General features: G+C 39.3%; 1 protein-coding gene across 22 annotated transcripts in view; it reads left to right on the forward strand.

Moving 5' to 3' along the window:
- Positions 1 to 3,734: 3,734 nt before the first annotated feature.
- Positions 3,735 to 17,444, forward strand: part of TCF4 (transcription factor 4) — a 344,143-nt gene continuing 330,433 nt past the window's right edge. For 4 of the 22 annotated variants that reach the window (XR_004970074.1, XR_004970073.1, XM_036323264.1 and 1 more), the window contains exons 1-3: positions 5,318 to 5,496; positions 6,407 to 6,498; positions 8,228 to 8,300. Coding sequence is in view for 20 of the 22 variants with exons in the window: in XM_036323264.1 (XP_036179157.1) it covers positions 6,427 to 6,498; positions 8,228 to 8,300 (145 nt within the window). In the remaining 2 variants the exon portion in view is untranslated. Of the gene's footprint in view, positions 4,253 to 4,951; positions 5,078 to 5,314; positions 5,497 to 6,406; positions 6,499 to 8,227; positions 8,301 to 17,444 lie in introns of those variants that run through there. The other 18 variants (XM_036323276.1, XM_036323279.1, XM_036323275.1 and 15 more) reach the window with 9 other exon arrangements.

Here is a 17,444-nt window from a genome sequence, read left to right on the forward strand (position 1 = left end):
CTGGAATGTCACTCAGTGACTGGAAGGCTACTTCTGGCTGTGTAACTCATTAGTGACATGACCTTGGACAAGACATCCCACTTGAGCCTTGACATCTTCAACTAAAATGAAAGGTTTGGTCCAAGTACCCTGCAATGTCTGTTCTTTGCTGTGACTCATTGGGTTTCAATATTTGCCACTCCTTCCACACTCCCATGAAAGAACTGTTGTCTTTAGGCATCAACTTACTTTATGTGAGAATGTTACCTTACATTTGGTAGGACTTCGTCATTTTCAGAGCCCTCTTCTCCACTATCTCATTTGATTTTAACCAGCCACATAAAGTATTGAAGATAATAATTATTTTATATCTCACAAAATGTTAAACTTGCCTAAGGCCATAGTGCAGTACAAAAGGGAATGACACTTGTATATCCTGACTATGTGTGGCACACTTAATTGGATAGAATCTCTTCAATCTAGAAGTGGACAAAATTTTGTAACCACTTGAGTAGTGGTAACTACTTTTTTTTTTTTTTTTAATATTATGGACTGTTTTTGAAATGCTGAAATCCAAAGCATCTTCCCCCCCCCCCCCCCCCCCCCCCAGTTAAACACTTGACTAGAAATTGTGAGGATCAGAAAAATACTCAAGTTAAGTCAGAAAAGGGCAGCACAGCAGGAATCAATATGGACAGGAGGCAAGGTGGTCTTCTTAATAATTGAAAAAGTATCCCAAGGTTGCAGGATATACCAAGGTTGCAGGTTCAATCCTTGGTCAGGGCATACATAAGAAGCAACCAATGAATGCATAATAAGTGGAACAACAAAATGATGTTTGCTTTTCTCCCTTTCTCTCTCCCTAAAAAAGTTAATAACTAATAAAAAAAAAATTTTTAAAGGAAAAAGTATCCCTAAGCATTTCTTCCTAGGACTGAATTGTCCTGGGAACTTCCAAAACCATTCTGTTTTATCTGAAGAGCAGTGTCCTCTGCTTACTCTTGGTTCTTGTTTCCGCATAACCATGGGTCTCACCTGGATTGGCTTCCTGGCACTAGCTCTGGCCAGCTGACCCCAACATGTCAGATCCATCATTTGCCATAGACTCTTATTTATTTGTATTTTTAAAAATATATTTTTATTGATTTCAGAGAGGAAGGGAGAGGGAGAGACAGAAACAACAATGATGAGGATCATTGATCTGCTGCCTCCAGCACGCCCCACACTGGGGACAGAGCCTGCAACCCGGGCATGTTCCCTGGCCTGGAATCCAACTGTGACCTCCTGGTTCATAGGTCAATGCTCAACTATTGAGCCACACCAGCCGGGCAAGACTCTTTTAGTTCCTGTGGTTCAATCAGCTGTAGCTGGTGGGGCTCGGACTCGTATGGCACTCACATCAAGTTCTCCCTCCATATCAGGAGGTTATTTATGGAGAGGTTTCTAGGGAAGGTCGATGGAGCAGGAATCCCAACACATGTCTATTACATTTTCCTCTATAAAGTTTCACATAATTCTATTGACTTTGTTTCTAGGGCGATTCCCATCTTTATAAGTATACCTATTCTTCTGATAGTTCATTAAAAAAACACCCAAATTTGCTCCTTCCTTTAAAATAAGAAACGTAGTTTCATGGTTTTCTGATCGTAGAATGCAGTTAAAAAAAAAATCACTAGCCATCAATTGAGTGCTTTAGGTCCCAGACCTGATCCTATCATTGATTTCTGGACAGATCATTTATTTCCCCTTGAAATTCAGGAGAAAGGGTGTGTGTTAAAATCTAAAAAGTAGAAGGAATTTTATGGGATTATTTCATCTAGCTCTGCATTTTTCTGTAAAAGACAATGACGTAAAGCCTTAGGTCACAGAGCTGATTAAAGAGGTAGAGCCAGTGGAATATTTCTCCTAAACAAACATTTATGGTCTTTTTATTACATCATCTCAGTAGAGCCTGTAGAGGCTTATGCTGAGAAACAGAGATAATACTTTTGATTGATAATGCAGCATAAAGTAGTGTCTAAATGTAAAAATGTTATTTTAAGATGAGAACATGGAAAGAAACCAGAACACAGGAATCTTCCCAATGTGTCAACAGACAGGAAACAAAGTATAAATGCCCTAATTCTTGTTCCCTAAAAACTTACATCTAAACAAAAGATCTTGAAAATTAATCTTCCACAAAACTATATCAGAAAATAGAGATTAGGACATTCCTGCTGCCAGACAGTATAAGGATATAGTTGGATGTTGTCTCTGATCATAGATGGCTTGGCTTCAAAGGTGGGCTCTATTAATATAAAGTTGTATAATTTAGGTTTTTTTTAAATCACTTATTAAACTGCTCTGGATTAAGCTACTCAACATTATGTGAACAAAAGGTCGCTGCCACCAATTTAATGCCAACAGGTGTCCAATCTAGGGTGCAGAAAAAAAAGAAACTATTCAAAAGTTCTCTTTCCAAACTGGGCAAGCAGCCTCAGGAGGAAACCAAAAGTGCATTCCATGGAGACAAAGGTAAGTCTACTCTTTATATAGAAAGTCCCACCCTAGTCCCTGATTGGTCCATTTTTAAGCAAATGAGGATTCCAAGTTTGCAACAGTCTGATTGGTCAAAATAACACTGTCCTTTGGTTGGTCAGGATAGCACATTCTGAATGTTCTTTTAGGAGCTGCTCTGATTGGTCAGTAAAGATGCAAATGAGGGTATAACTATCATTGATTGGATGGGGCATCTGTCAGCCCATTGGTTGATACAGATACAGGGATCCCTTTATATTAAGGTTGGACTCAGCCTGCAGGAATACAGTGCAGGAAGAAGGCTGTCCCTGAAATGCATAGTGTGTGAGAGGTCTCTGTCAGCAACTGCTAGAGATTTCGGGCCAAATTAACTGTAAGAAAAACCTCCCCTGAAAATCCGATGGACTAGATTAGAGCTATCAGTGGGTTTAGCAAGGAATTATAGATGGAAAGGAATGATTTTAGTGGTTGCTCCATCTTTAACTTTATTCTTTTCATTCTTAGGAACTCTTAAGGTGGGTATTGTTCTTTGCATTTCACAGACTAGAAAACACACTAGAGACGGTAATTGCTTGGCAAGAACTAGAAGTTGATTCAGTAGTGCTTCCCGGTACAAACTTAATCTGAGTCCACAACGCAGTAAATGAAGGTCTTTCCCAAGTGGAGGCTTCCGAGCCCTGCAAAGTCCTCACTTTCCCCGGGGCCCGGAGGGAGAGGTGTGTGGGTGGCGCAGGGGGCGAGGACCCACGTGCCTCTTCAGGCCCAGGAGCTAAAGCGTGGCTCAGGGGGCTTTTCCCAGGACGCGCAGGTCTCCCTAAGTCAGGTCGGGTTTCACGCGGCCCGAGCACCGGGCTGGAGGCTTCCCCGTCGGGGAGGCGGGCGCGGCCTCCGTGGAGCCCCGCTCCGGGTGAGCCAGGGGAGCTGACTCCCTTGGAAGTCTGGGTTTCAGTCCTTAATTTAGAAACTCCACTTCTGAGTGAACGGAAGGCCCAGGGAGGGGACCAAGAAGAAGTACGGAGGGACGCGGGGCCGACTCACGGCCCCGGCCTCGGGAGCCCGTGCATTTCGGCCCGCGGCGCGACGCCCGCCCCCCGATTCGAGAGGAGGCGTGGCCCGCAGGAGCCGCCATCTTGGGCGCCGCTCTAGGCGCGGTGTTTACCTCTCGATGGTCTCCCGCTCCCGCCCCGCCCTCCCGAGTCATTGTCTGGAGGAGCAGCCGCGGCCGCGGCGCCTTCTCTTTATAAGCCCGCAGTGCCCGGATGTGAATGGATTACAATGTATCTTTCAGGGGAACCTATTATCATCAATGTGACTCCACGGGGGAGTCCATGGTGATGGTGATGAGGAGGAGGAGGAGGATGATGAGACACTTCTAAACTTGGAACAAGTTTAAGACTTGATGAGAGGAGAAGAGAAAAAACCCCACCACCACCAAGATTGGTTTGAGGAAAAATGATAACTATCCTGTATTGATTTTTTTGTAAACAATAAGAAAAAGTTGTTGGATTTTTTTTTTAATGATTTCTTTTTTGGGGGAGGGGATTTTGTTGCAGTTTTATGGTGGAAAATGCAAAAACCACAGCCAGGTGCATAGTCTTGTATTCTGTGGATATCCCTGGAGCAGGACTGAGTGCCAGTTAAAGTACTTTTTTGGGGGACACACATGTGAGATACTAAGTACTTGCAGAAGATTTTTGTTTCTCTTTTTAAAGTCACTTTCCTTGGAATATTGTGAGCATATTTGTGGCCATTTAAGGTAACGTTACAATTTGCTGTCAGAGTAAACTGTTGTTGAATTTAATTTTTAAAATATCGATCCCAATGTTTTATTAAAACAAAAGGAACCTATTAAATAATTGCCAATGGGAAAAAAAAATGTGTGCATGTTGTGTATGTATTCCCACATATAGCAATAAAGGGTTTTGCAGAATGTGTATTTTAACACGTTACAATTGCGTATGTTGCATATACTGGATAAAGCACGCTTGCAATTCTGAACCGATAGAATTATGAAGCTTAATTTCTATCCTAAAGAAGTGATGTAAAAAAAGTATGTTTTAAGAGCATGCAGGGCCTGTAATGGTAAATGCTGAAATTAAAAACTTACAGTGCTGGCGAACGGGGACCTAGCGTGCCTAGGAACTCAAGTGTAAAAACAAAACAACATCCCCCTTCAAAAATTGACTTTTTTTTTTTTTTTTTCCTTTTTGGCAAAGTTTGCAGCTATACTATTTTGTGACTTAAAAGGGAGGGGAAAGAAAGTATGCAATTAAGGCTTCGCCCCCAACGCAAAACTACTGAAATGAGAATCTCCCCAGCAAACGGTGGCTCGGTTTATAGATGGAAAAGAAAAATATCGTTCCTCTTGGCCAAGTCTTTTTGCATCACGTGTATTTGCAGCCTAGTGTAAACTTGCCTTGCCGTGTGTAGACGTGTGAGTGAGAGGGGACGGGAGTCGGGAAAGAAAGAAGTGCGGAGACGTAAACTCGAATACATTTCAAAGTGCCTCCGAGGGCAGAAGCGGGCAAAACCCGTACTGTTCAGCCTTCAGATTGTAATTGACGATCTGAGGGGCGATGAGGTGCTCGATGGATTTTCGTTTGTGTTTTTTCGCGAGGCGGGGGAGGTGTTGAGATTTTTTTCTTTTTTCCAGCGGGGGGTGGGGGGGGTGCATCCCAACCAGCCCGATCCGCGGGAGCCGCGTCTCCCCGGAGCCCCCCCACCCATTTCTTTGCTGAACTTGCAATTCCGTGCGCCTCGGCGTGTTCCCCCTCCCCCCTTCCCTCGTCCCCTCCCCTCCCCGGAGAAGAGAGTTGGTGTTAAGAGTCAGGGATCTTGGCTGTGTGTCTGCGGATCGGTAGTGGCGGCGGCGGCGGCGGCGGCGGCGGGGCAGGAGCAGGAGCGGCGGGGAAGGAGGCGGTGGCGGCGGCGGCCGTGGTTAGACATGAACGCCGCCTCGGCGCCGGCGCTGCACCGGGAGCCCCTTCTCGCGCGCGGGCGGTAGGTACCGGCGCCGGGGGGCTCGGCGGGGCTGCTGCGCCGGGAAGGCGCGGGGCTCGGGCTGGGCGGCCCCGCACGCGGCTCCGCGCCTCCGGTGCCGCGGGCTCCTGGCTCCCGGCGCTCCCAGCAGAGACACCCCTTCCCCTCCCGCGCCTCTTCCCTCCCCCTCGCCGCGGCCCCCCTCCCCGCCGCCCCTCCCCAGCCCTGCCGTTCGGAGGGACGGAGGACTTTGCCAAGGGCCTGACTTTAATTTTTTACCACCCTTTCTTTCACAAATTAGGGTGCTGGACAATTACAGGACCCGACCCTCCACTCTGCTCGCCACCCCCCCCTTCCTCCGACCCTGTCACCCCTCCCCCTTTGGACGTGTTTTCACTCCAGAGACGCTCATCTTTAATTTCTTTATAGCTACTTTGAAATGCGGGGGGGAGTGGTGTGTGTGAGTGTGTGCGTGCGTGTGTGTGAGTGTGTGCGAGGGGGTGGGATGGAGGGTGGGGGGAAAGTTGAGACCGGATCGCTCTCAGTAGTTTCTCTTTTCTCTATGATCCATTCATTTCTCGCTCTACCTCCTGTTGCATAAAATGATGCGCTGAAGAGCGGCTCTTTTTTTTTTTTTTTACTTCCCGGATTTGGTTTTATAGTGGATGTTACCAGTTTTGATCGTCTCTTTGGAGATACAGTATCAATATCGCTTTTTTTTTTTTTTTTTTTTTTTTTTTTGCTATTGCTGCCTATTCCATCTTTAAAAAACAAAACAAAACAACTCTCCCATCCCTCCCTCCTTTCCACCTTAATCCTACCCGCCCCCACATCCTCACCCCCAATCCCCCCAGTCTCCAAAAATCCGATTGTGTTTTCTCCCAAGGATTGGGACTGGATTTTCTGATTGCGGTTATTTCCATGTTTCTAGGTTTGTGTGATTTTGCTAAAATGCATCACCAACAGCGAATGGCTGCCTTAGGGACGGACAAAGAGCTGAGTGATTTACTGGATTTCAGTGCGGTAAGAAAGAACGGTGGAAACTAACAACAGCTGTGAAAACAAAACAAAACAAAACAAAAAACCCAAACACTGAGCTAGAAACCAATAGTCATCTAAAGGACAGAAATAATTTTTAATTGGCTGAATCCTCAGTAAAATGAAGGTGTTTTTGATAAGTTTCAACTACAATTTTTGGGTGTGATGAAGGATTCAGGCTTTTTTTTTCCCCCAGAGTCTAATAACTTGCCTTGAATTCCATACCCACAAATCCCCCAGAATAATTGAATCTCACCCCAATGGAAAGGAAAAACAGAAACCCCTAAAATGGCACGTCACCCCTAAAACTTGGCCTTCTCTGAACCCTGGAAGTACTAATACTTGGAGCACTACTCATTTTATTTATTTACTTATTTTTCCTGGAAATGGAAAAGAGAAAATAGGAGACCCCGTTGTCTCTTAAAGTTTTAAACTGATGATGCTTTGGATTAGTAGGACCTATAGTTACCTAGTTACTTTTTCCCCCCTGGGATTCTGAATACTCATGTATATATTGAGCGTACATTCTTTAGAACCCTTTATACTGTTTTTATACATGTCATAGTTATGAGATCAGTACAAAGAAGAACTTACACACTTGTGGAGTTTTATAGCTGTACTTGGTCCTTCTCCATCCCTTTGCTTCCCTTTCCCAAACCAAGTCTCACTCATGTCAGGGGAATTGATTTTCAGTGGCAGATGAGTTTGGTGTAAGATGCATTTGCAAAGCAAAATGAAAAGAATCCACAAAACACATAAATAAAATCCAAACCACCTTCTAAGTGGGGCTCTTTCATGTTGCTGCTGCTACTGCTGCCGCTGCTGCCCCTGCTCCTGCTGCTGCTGCTGCTGCTGCTGTGCTGCTGCTCTTCTAGACCTTCTTTTGGAGGAATGGCTTTCGGAAGTTTTGCCAGGAAACATAGCCCTAGCAGCTTCGTAGCCCCCTTTCTGCTTGCTGCACTTTCTCCATTCGTTCCTTTGCTTTTTGCAGGCTCTGACCCAGGGAAGGTGCGCATTGTCCACTAGATACGTGGAAGAAGAGGGAAACCAATTAGGGTCGAAATAAATGCTGGAGAGAAGAGGGAGTGAAAGAGAGAGAGTGAGAGTGAGTGAGTGTGAGTGTGTGTGTGTGTGTGTGTGTGTGTGTGAGAGAGAGAGAGAGAGAGAGAGAGAGAGAGAGAGAGAGAGAGAGAGAGAGAGAGAGAGTGTCTTGCTTCAAATTGCTCTCATGTTAGAGATGAAATGAGAATTTAGTGCAGGTGGCACTTTTATTTTTATTTGGGTTCACATATAACAAGCAAATCCTATACGGGCTGGAAATGGACATTGCCACGTTTATGGCCAAGGTTTTCATATAAAACAAACAACTTTTTTCTTCTCCTTTGTAAAACTAGTGTTTTCTAGAGAGGCTGCTGCCCTCAAACTGAATCTTGATAACATTATGGGGACTGTGTTTGTTTAAAACGTGGTAGTACTGCCTAGTACTGGCGATCTAGTGAACCTGAGGAAAAAGGAAGGAGTGGTAATGGGGGCGGAGGGGGTGATTGCCAATGTTGTGCCTGCTTTAGTTCTAAGTTGGATGGTGATGTGTTTTACTAAGATGAGCCCTTAGCATAAACTCTAAGTTATATAGTGAGAGTATGAGAGATCTTTGATGAACTCTGAAGGAGCAAATGTCTTCTTTTCCACAGTAATATTTCTTTGTTTCTTTTAGATGTTTTCACCTCCTGTGAGCAGTGGGAAAAATGGACCAACTTCTTTGGCGAGTGGACATTTTACTGGCTCAAGTATGTAAATTCTTGTCTTAGTGTGTAGTTAAATATTCTTTGCTGTTTATTCACTCATTGTATATTTTTGGCTCTGTTGAAGTGTTCTGAAAAAGTCATTGAAATTTTAGCCTGTAATGATATGGTTATTTCATTATCCATCAGTGGTATAACTTACACAAAATGTCATCTTTTGCAAAATTAAAATTAGGCCTTTTTTTTTTAATCAAGGAAACTGTCTCAGAATTCCATTACTTAATTTAAAAGCAATTTTCTAATACAGTTATAATCAAACATGTGAAGATAAGGCCAATGTTAAAATGAGGGAAATAAATTAATGTTCCCTATTTGGAAATAGAGGGGGAAAATCTAACTTTCATAAAAAGGGAAAGTCCCTTGTAAATAATATCAATTTTATTAGGTTCTATGTATAATTAACCCTTTTAAAGAAATGAGTCTGTAATTTTGCAGCTGAATGCTGTGTAGTAAACCATAACTGTAAATAGAAAGCCTCTTGCTAAGCTGAGCTAAATATTAATTCATTTATATTTAAAATATCCTTTCTGATGCTTTAGCTGTTTCTTTCCCCTATGTATCATGTGTGCAATCAATTTTTGCTATATTTAAAGTTGCCAATTGGGAAGAACCTCACATTTTCTAAACTGAAAGGTCTTTGGGTGATGCTTAAAAAAGACGTTAGCGCTATTCACAAAGGAAACTGGGTGCGCATTGATTATCTGGCATCTAAGGAGGAGTTTTAATAGGGGACTCTCTGAAGGTCTCTTATTAAAAGTGCAAACTGAAAATATATTTAGTTAAAATGTATTTGTTATTTTGTCCACTGACTCTCATATCAAAAGGAGGCATACATTGTTGCCTGCTATTCTTTAGGTTCAACGCTTCAATCCATTTCTGCTGGTGAAACAGCTGCAGTGTTTTCGTTCTGGCAGTGGGACATAACAGTACATTAGACAGAGTGCTATTCTTAAGTCAGGCTGGTAAATGTTGACATTTTTTAGCTCTGAGATGCTAGTGGAATTGTCTGTTAACTATTGAATATAATTTCACATCGCTTAAATTTCATAGCAATGAGAAATCTGTTCACCTTTGTGATTTGTGTAATTGGTATATTTTTATAAAATGAATGGCTTCTACAAGTTGCTCATTTCCAAGTAAGCTACTTCTCCTTCTTCTGGCACTCATAAGTCTAAGGGAATTTTAGACTCTGTAACTTGATTTATAAAATATGAGAGGCCTCCTATAGTTATATTTTATCTTTTGTTTTTTTGGGTCCACTTTGATTAAAGTACTATTCTCCATAGGCTTGTGTTTTACTGCTCTGACCCTGTGAGAGCTGATTGCCTAGTACTGGCAATCTAATGAACCTAAGGGAAAAGAAAGGAGTGTTAATGGGACTTAATTTTTTTGTTTTAGTCTTATATCTTGGAGATCTCTGTATTCCTTATACAACTTTGAAGTAAAGGTGAACACAAGTGTCTCTTCTAGACAAATTAATTTTTCATGTTAGACATTCCAAACAGTAGCTAACTTTATCTCTGACAATACTTTTCTTGATCATATTACTTAAGAAAATGTGTATTTACTTTAAATCTAGAAGTAGATTATGTCAGAAAAGTACAGAGATAGGCTGCTTTCAAAGTCAGTGCAAAATACTCTTTTGCACTTTGTGAAAATTGACACATTTGGGGTTTCTTAAGTTATGTCAGTTTAGGTATGGCATCATAAAGTGAGGTGAATCAGAAGCATGAAATTTCTGAGTTCACATATAGATAGAGTCCTTGCTATGATGTTTATTTTAAGTGTTTATAGGGAGTATAGGCTGGAAAAATATGAATATGTATTAATACATTTTGGTAAGTGATCATATATTTAAACTTACACAGTTCTTAAGACAACTCTGTGTGTGTGTGTGTGTGTGTGTGTGTGTGTGTGTGTGTACACATATACATACAAGCATACATGAACTGAGACAGACTTCATCCTTAGTGTGATGTTATGGTATTTCTGATGAAGATGCTGTGATTATTTCAAGGTGTTGAACTTTAAGTTACATTGTACCACAGGTGTAGTTTTCTGGCCCAAATGTTGACTTGTAAAGGTAAAAATGTGTGGCTCTTTTGTTTGGGGTACTGGATTGAAAATGCAAGGTATTCATCCAGTGCAGTACGATGGTGACTATAATATATGGGGTACAGATTGGAGTGTTGGTTTTTCTCATCTATTCAAGGCATATTTGAACACAGGGCTATTAGTGAAGTAAATGGCTTATATTTCCACTCAATAAGATAAATTATTTATCCACAAAGATAAAGTCTTTTTAAAGCATAACGAATTTAAAAAATCAGGAAAACTGGCCTTTAACTGGAAGGATGAATGAGGTAACTTTGGACAGAGGAATAATTTTCTAAATTTATTTCAGGTTCATTTCCATTGTCCTGAGTGATCTCAGATGTCACTTTCATGGGTAGCTTTGCAACTTGGGTCCAGGAAAAAAACGATCCAAGCTATAAGCAAACTGTTCATATTTGAAAAACCAGCTATAGCTTTTCAGTGAGTCTTGGTCATATTTCATGCTTAAAGTTCCCAGTCGCTTTTGATTTCATTAATGTAGGATGCTCCATCGTGATTTGCAATGTGAGAATGAAAATAAAGTGTGGCCATATTCCCTTTAATCTTTCATTTCACAAACATGGTTTTCCTACCACCTTAAGAAATGGGGAGGCTGCTAGGGAGAATGGAATGTAACCTGAGCTACAGCCTGACATTCCCAGGGAGCATTTTTCACATGAAAGGCTTTTGTCAACCCAGGAAAGGACCAGCAGTTTTTGTTTGATGTTTGCAGGTGTTCAGCAGAGAGCACTAAAACAATTCAGCCATGATAGTTCAGAGCTACGATGACCTTAACTGGGAGATTGGTGGTCTCTGGAATTATTTTTAAGAAATAGTTGTAACCCATATGGTAACTTATACAAAGAGATTTAATATCCGTTATATCATTGATCTTAAAACAAACTAAAAGTATCCACATGCCTGGATAATTGGAAAATTATTCTCATTAAAACGTAGGATGGCAAAGTTACCAAAAGAAAAAAAAAAATGCTCCTAGAGTCTATAATTTATTGGTTAACAAGGGCTTAATTTTCTGATATAACAAAGATACTGTTTATTTGGTTACTTTGAGTCCTGTCTAAGCAAAAGATAAACATGCTAGCTTTAGGATCTTTTTAAAAAGTAGTTTTAAAGTTGGGCCATTAGGATTATCTATATTCCAGAACAACCCTAGTCACATCTGTTACATGTATTTACAGTTAGTCTGTGATGGATACTACATCTTCCTCCCTCAGTTTAAAAGTTGAGCTTTTTCTCCTGTAACTGTTTAGCTTTGCTTAGGTGTTCAGCATTTGTTAAAGATTGCCAAATCAATGGGTGTTTGGACAATTAAGAGCAGTAGTAAAATACACCACATCTCTGGCATGGCATTTTTTAAAGAGGAAAAACATTTCTTGATATTCATACAAGTTAGTTAGCCTTTATCCACATGACACCAAAACAAACCATCAATTTAGTGAATTCAGGGAGAAAAAAACGAATCCAGGGGGTAGTACTGTACCACAGAGAAAATTCAATGGTCAGCATCCTGAATTGATTTCCACTAGTTTGAATTCAAGGTTATGGCATGAAGAAAAACTGGCCTCCCCTTAAAAGTGTTTGTTGAGTAGAGTTAAGTGTGTGTGTGTGTGTGTGTGTGTGTGTGTGTTTTAAAACAACCTTACTATTACAGTGCAAGTCATAATGGTTGCATGTTTTTTTTTTTTTTATAAAGAGCAGAATAATACTAGGTTAATAAGTAAAGTGGTATTAAACCTATTATGTTAGAATCATGGGATATAGGAGATACAAACTGCTTAGCTTTATACAACCAAAGAAAACTGAGGCTCAAGTTAAGGAATTTCTGTGCCTTTATTTGCTGTTCTAAAAGAACACATTTTGATTTGCTAATTCTCTATGGCTCTGCAAATCCTTTATTGGAATAACATTGGTTTCACTACTGTGTTTTGCTGTAATTTGTATTGCATAATAGAGTATTAGAATTTATGTGTTGATATTTGTGCATACAAATGCTTCAGCATGTGCATGAGTCCTTTGAATACTTTCTAAGGTTTGGAACTGAATTTTGGATATTGATCATTCTCTTTAGCCCAAACTCCCCTGGGACTATTTGCAAGATGTTACATTGAAAAGTAGGGTGTGGAGTGGTACAAAACTGACAAAATTAAAGTGCTTCTTAATACGCCAAGAGGTATGCTATGTGCCTTATATGTATTGTATTTTTAAAATTCTCACAAGAACTAAGTGAGATGCAAAGATTACAATGCTCATTTCATAGATGAGGAAACTGAGATTCAAAGACGTTAGACAACTTGTTCTCAAGGCAGCCTATAATGAATTAGGTTTAAAACCCAGGTTTGCCCAGCTCAATATCCTTTTCACACATGCATACACTGACAAAAAAAGTTAGATATAGCTTACTTTTTCAAGATTATATAGGGATAATAATGCATTATTGAGGCTTGGCCTCACCCGATGATATGTTTATTGATTTTTAGAGAGAGATGAAGGGTGAGAGAGAGAGAAGGAAAGAGAGACAGACAGACAGAGAGAGAGAAATCAATGTGAGAGAGAAACATCGAACGGCTGCCTCCCTGTGATCCCCTACCAGGGATCACACCTGCAACCTAGGTATATGCCCTGACCATGAATCGAATCCGTAACCTTTTGGTGTAGGGGATGATGTTCCGAACAACTGAGCCACCAGCCAGGCTAGAGTAGATAAGCATTTTAAAAAACATATTTAAGAAATGATATAAACTCAGGCCCATTACTTTTCCTGCATTAGTATCCAAATAAGAGCTAGCCTTCTAATTGATGTTGGCTTTCACTGTGTCTTTGTATGTCTCACTATTGTTGTTATTACTATTGTTATTATTACAAGGAAAATATAGTAGATATTTTCAAAGTTGTGCTTTTATTCAACTGACAGTCTCCATAGGTGCCAGTGAAAATATTTTGTTTTCATTTATTTTTATGTACTGAAAGTTGAGGTAATGAAGCCTGCTCTGTTAATATCTAAAGAAATAAAGACTTTTTTGCCTTTCACTGTAAAAGAACTTTTGCAGTTCATTGTTAGATCTTTGGAACTTAATATCTAAGAACAATAATCCCAAATTCTATCAGCATCTCTAAAATAAGCAGTATGGAAGTTTTGATATTCTTTTATCAGACACATGCTTAAAATGTTGCATTTTCTAAATTCAGAAGGAAGAAGCAATACTCTATTTGACATGACTTAAGTAAATAAAGTGCATTAAACAAACGTGGGGATCCAAGATCTGTTGAGACTGAAATGCTTAACATTTTTGACAGCATCAGCAAATTATCTTTACCCTACTATTGTAATGAGGAAATCACTTAAATAACAGATGAGCAGCTAAGTCACATAAACATATATAATAGAACTATGTAATGAAAGTTTATGCTGTTAATTGCTCGAATCTGTCTTAAATGCTTAGAATCATGAAGCAGTAAAGACTGTCATATAAACAGTTTTGTTTTGAGCTTAAAATTATTTCTTTTTGCTTTCATCTGCTATGATAAACAAAGTAATTTTGTAAGCTTTACAGATCAAACATTTCCTCCTAATGGTAAACTATATTTTATATTGGAAGTTTGCAACCTCGTCCAAGGCACAGAGTTGAGTCCGGGGGGCCCCAGGCCTGTGATTTTCAACGTTTAGTATTATGATGCTATTTAGATCAGTTCCCATAAGCCAAGATAACAGATCTTAAGTTGCCTAATAAGGAACATGGTGTGTTTTAAACGTTCTTTAGTTTACAAGTCTTGAACCAAAATGTTCTTGGGCAAACCTTTAGAATTTATATCTATGTATTCAGTAAATCAGAACTTGCACAGACGTAGGATCGAAATTCAGCTAGGTAGAAACAGAAAAAAATTCCCTCCTTCCTTATTTTTTTTTTATGAGCTATTTTGTATGACCAGGTGTTCCTTCAAGTTAATTAGATAGTGCTAAGTATTAGAGAAAGTAAGGTACATAATAGGGTTTTTTTTTTTTTTAAAGGTTACTTTTGTTATGGTTTCTTATTACTCTGAATAAAATTTTTAAAATTGACCACCAAGTTTATAATACATTTTCAAAATCTGTGCCCACTTAGACTCAGCAATAAAATATGGAGTTTCAGGTGTATAGTTTTAAACCATATGACTCTTGATGTTTATGAGAGAGACATAAGAGAAGTAGCAATTTAATCTTTAAAGAAGATTGGTAGCACTTTGCTGTAAGTAATATTTATATTTTATATAAGACTCATATATGAATAACAAAAGTGTTGAAGAGGTTGTCATGTTTATTTTCATTTCAAAAATAAATAAGGCCCGATTAATCAGCATATCAAATACCCAGGTGTGTTTAAAATCAGTTTATATGGACAAATTTCTGAGCTGTAAGAAAGTATTTTACTTAAATGTGCAGCTACACTATTGTTCAAGTGGATGCTTTTGTACTTTTGTGTGACAATTAACATTTAATGAATGACTTTCTAGACTGCCATTGGTGGTAATTACTATATGTAGTTTATTAACTGCAACTCATTGTTGGATGTGCCTGTATTGATTTGTTTTGCAAACAACCTTTCACACATTCAACAGTATGTGTACATTACTTTTTAAAGACCCGTTTTATTTGCTGATGCTGATATTGCCTCTAAAAAGTTTAGCTTACAATTCCACATGTACTAGAATGTCTCTTTGATCAGTGATTTTAATTGAATTAAAATTTCATCTTTTCAGCTATAAAAATTTTGCATTTGGATACTCAGGGAATCCCAAAGAAACTACATAATATTGTGTGTTTTTTTTCAGTTAAATAATTTATAAAACTTTAGATTTACAGGAGACTTTGAGATGCTCTGCTATTACAGGAGACAAGGTTTGGGAGGGCTACATGTCTTTTGTCCAGATCATACAGTTGGTTATTTGGCCATAAAAGAACACAAATACAGATGTCCTGACCCACTGGTTAGGGGCCCCACGCTGCTTTTAATTAAGGTTTGGACTCAATCCGTTGGTACCAACTGTATATTTCTTAAGAAGAGGAAAACTTGTATAATCTACCATTTCTGAAAAAATAATAAAAATTCAGGCTGTGAGAGATGGACATCGTAATCCGGCTCACTTGTCATCACGTGTTCTAATTTGGCTAAGGCAGTTGACGAATAACTGTTAAAATGTATTGTGTTATTAGAAATAACACAGTAAGACTCATGATTAAATATCAGGGCTGTAATTTAATCTCGGGGGTTCTGGTGCTGTTCATAAACCATTTGGCTTTTTCTGTAACAGATGACGTCAAAATACAGCTTGATTGAATTATGACCCTGGGTTCCAGGAGCACCTGCCTGTGCTTCTTTACTTCATGGCATGTCAGCGTTTCCATTACAAACTTTTCTTCTGCTCTGACATTTTTAACTTCAAATAGTTAAACTGGACCAATGCTTGCCATATAAACTGTTAGCCCCCCTGGGAAAAGACTATTTTTCCAATAAAACAGAGAAGGTGGTGACAAAGCCCCATTACGGAATACCTTTTAGAATGTTCTTCCTTGCTTTAATCTTCCATTAATTTAAACATTCCCTTTTGGGGTACTTAGCTGAATTGCAAGGCATCTAAATGGAAGGATTTAATTTCAGATTTCTCAAGTTAAGTCTTAAATATAAGATATTTAGAGACTGCTAAACTGGGAAAAGAGCTTTAGTGAAGGAGGATATTGAAATGATAGTTGTGGACACTAGGTTGGATATTGTGTAATATGCTGAAGTGCAAGACAGGAAAAACATGCAAATTTGGCATACCTTGTTAGTCATTACTCTTATATCCACTTAAGATTAGTAAAACTCGATAATAGTTTAGAAAGGTATATTTATTTATATCACCACCTGGAGATTTCTGGCATAGGTTCAGTTTTGCCCCTTGGGTTTTAATATGTAGGCAATGGAAATGGGATACTTTATCTACCTAGCTGGTTACCTATAGTCATTCTTACTGAGGGTGCATTTAATATATATAGGGTGTCCCAAAAAATGTATACATACTTTAACAGCTGATAGCTCAATTTTGAAAATGAGATGTATTTTAATAAACACTGATTTTATAATTTTTCTAAGTGCGTGTATACATGTTTTGGGGACACCATATATTTTCAGTATATGCTGTGTTCAGATCGCTGTATTAGCAACTATATCACATAGAGGGCTTTGTGGGAGATAGGCTCTGCCCCAAGAGGGCATATATTCTGACAGGAAAAATAGAAAACCACATTTATATTTAATACTCAGTGTCCAGAAGACAAGTGTCATTCATGTTGTGGGATTTTAGATAAATAAAAACTGTTTTCTTGCTGAGGGAAATTAATAGTGAAAGCCTTGTGGACAACTGATACTGATCCCTGAAGAGGAGGCCTGGGATTTTGACCTGGGGGTATTGGGACAGAGTGCTTGGAATCAAGATCACTGTGAAGCAGGCACAGAGGAGGAGGCTCTGCAGCTCTGCGGTGACATCAACTCTGGTCCAGGAGTCTGCAGTGACTTCCAGGAAAACATCTCTGTCTTGGATGCTTTTTTTTTTTTTTTCCGATTTTGGGACTTTTTTTGGGGGGATGTTAGCGTTTATAATTCAGTTCCATCCAAAAAATATATGTTTTTAATAGTAGTATCAGGATGGATATTGAAGTTTTTATGTTTCCAGTTTCAAACTCTTCCTATTATATCCTTCAGCAATGGAAATTTATTTGATTGACAGCAATAGCTACCTTGAAGAAAATTATTTAACTGAGATCTGGAAATCTAGATTCTTTTGCATTGTTTATTGCTAAGTAGCTATTTGATATTGACAAAGTGATAGACTCTCAAAGCCTGTATTTTAAAACTGAAAAAAGTTTGAAACTCTTCAGTGAACTTCAAGAGGGGTTTTATAGTATATTTAAAAATATTTTCAGTTTGCAAAAATATTCATCTTTATAATTTTTATTATTGCTGCCATCAACATTACCAATGCCACATCTTTTGATTCAAA

This window comes from Myotis myotis, unplaced genomic scaffold, assembly GCF_014108235.1.
Source record: "Myotis myotis isolate mMyoMyo1 unplaced genomic scaffold, mMyoMyo1.p scaffold_m19_p_9, whole genome shotgun sequence".
Taxonomy (NCBI): domain Eukaryota; kingdom Metazoa; phylum Chordata; class Mammalia; order Chiroptera; family Vespertilionidae; genus Myotis; species Myotis myotis.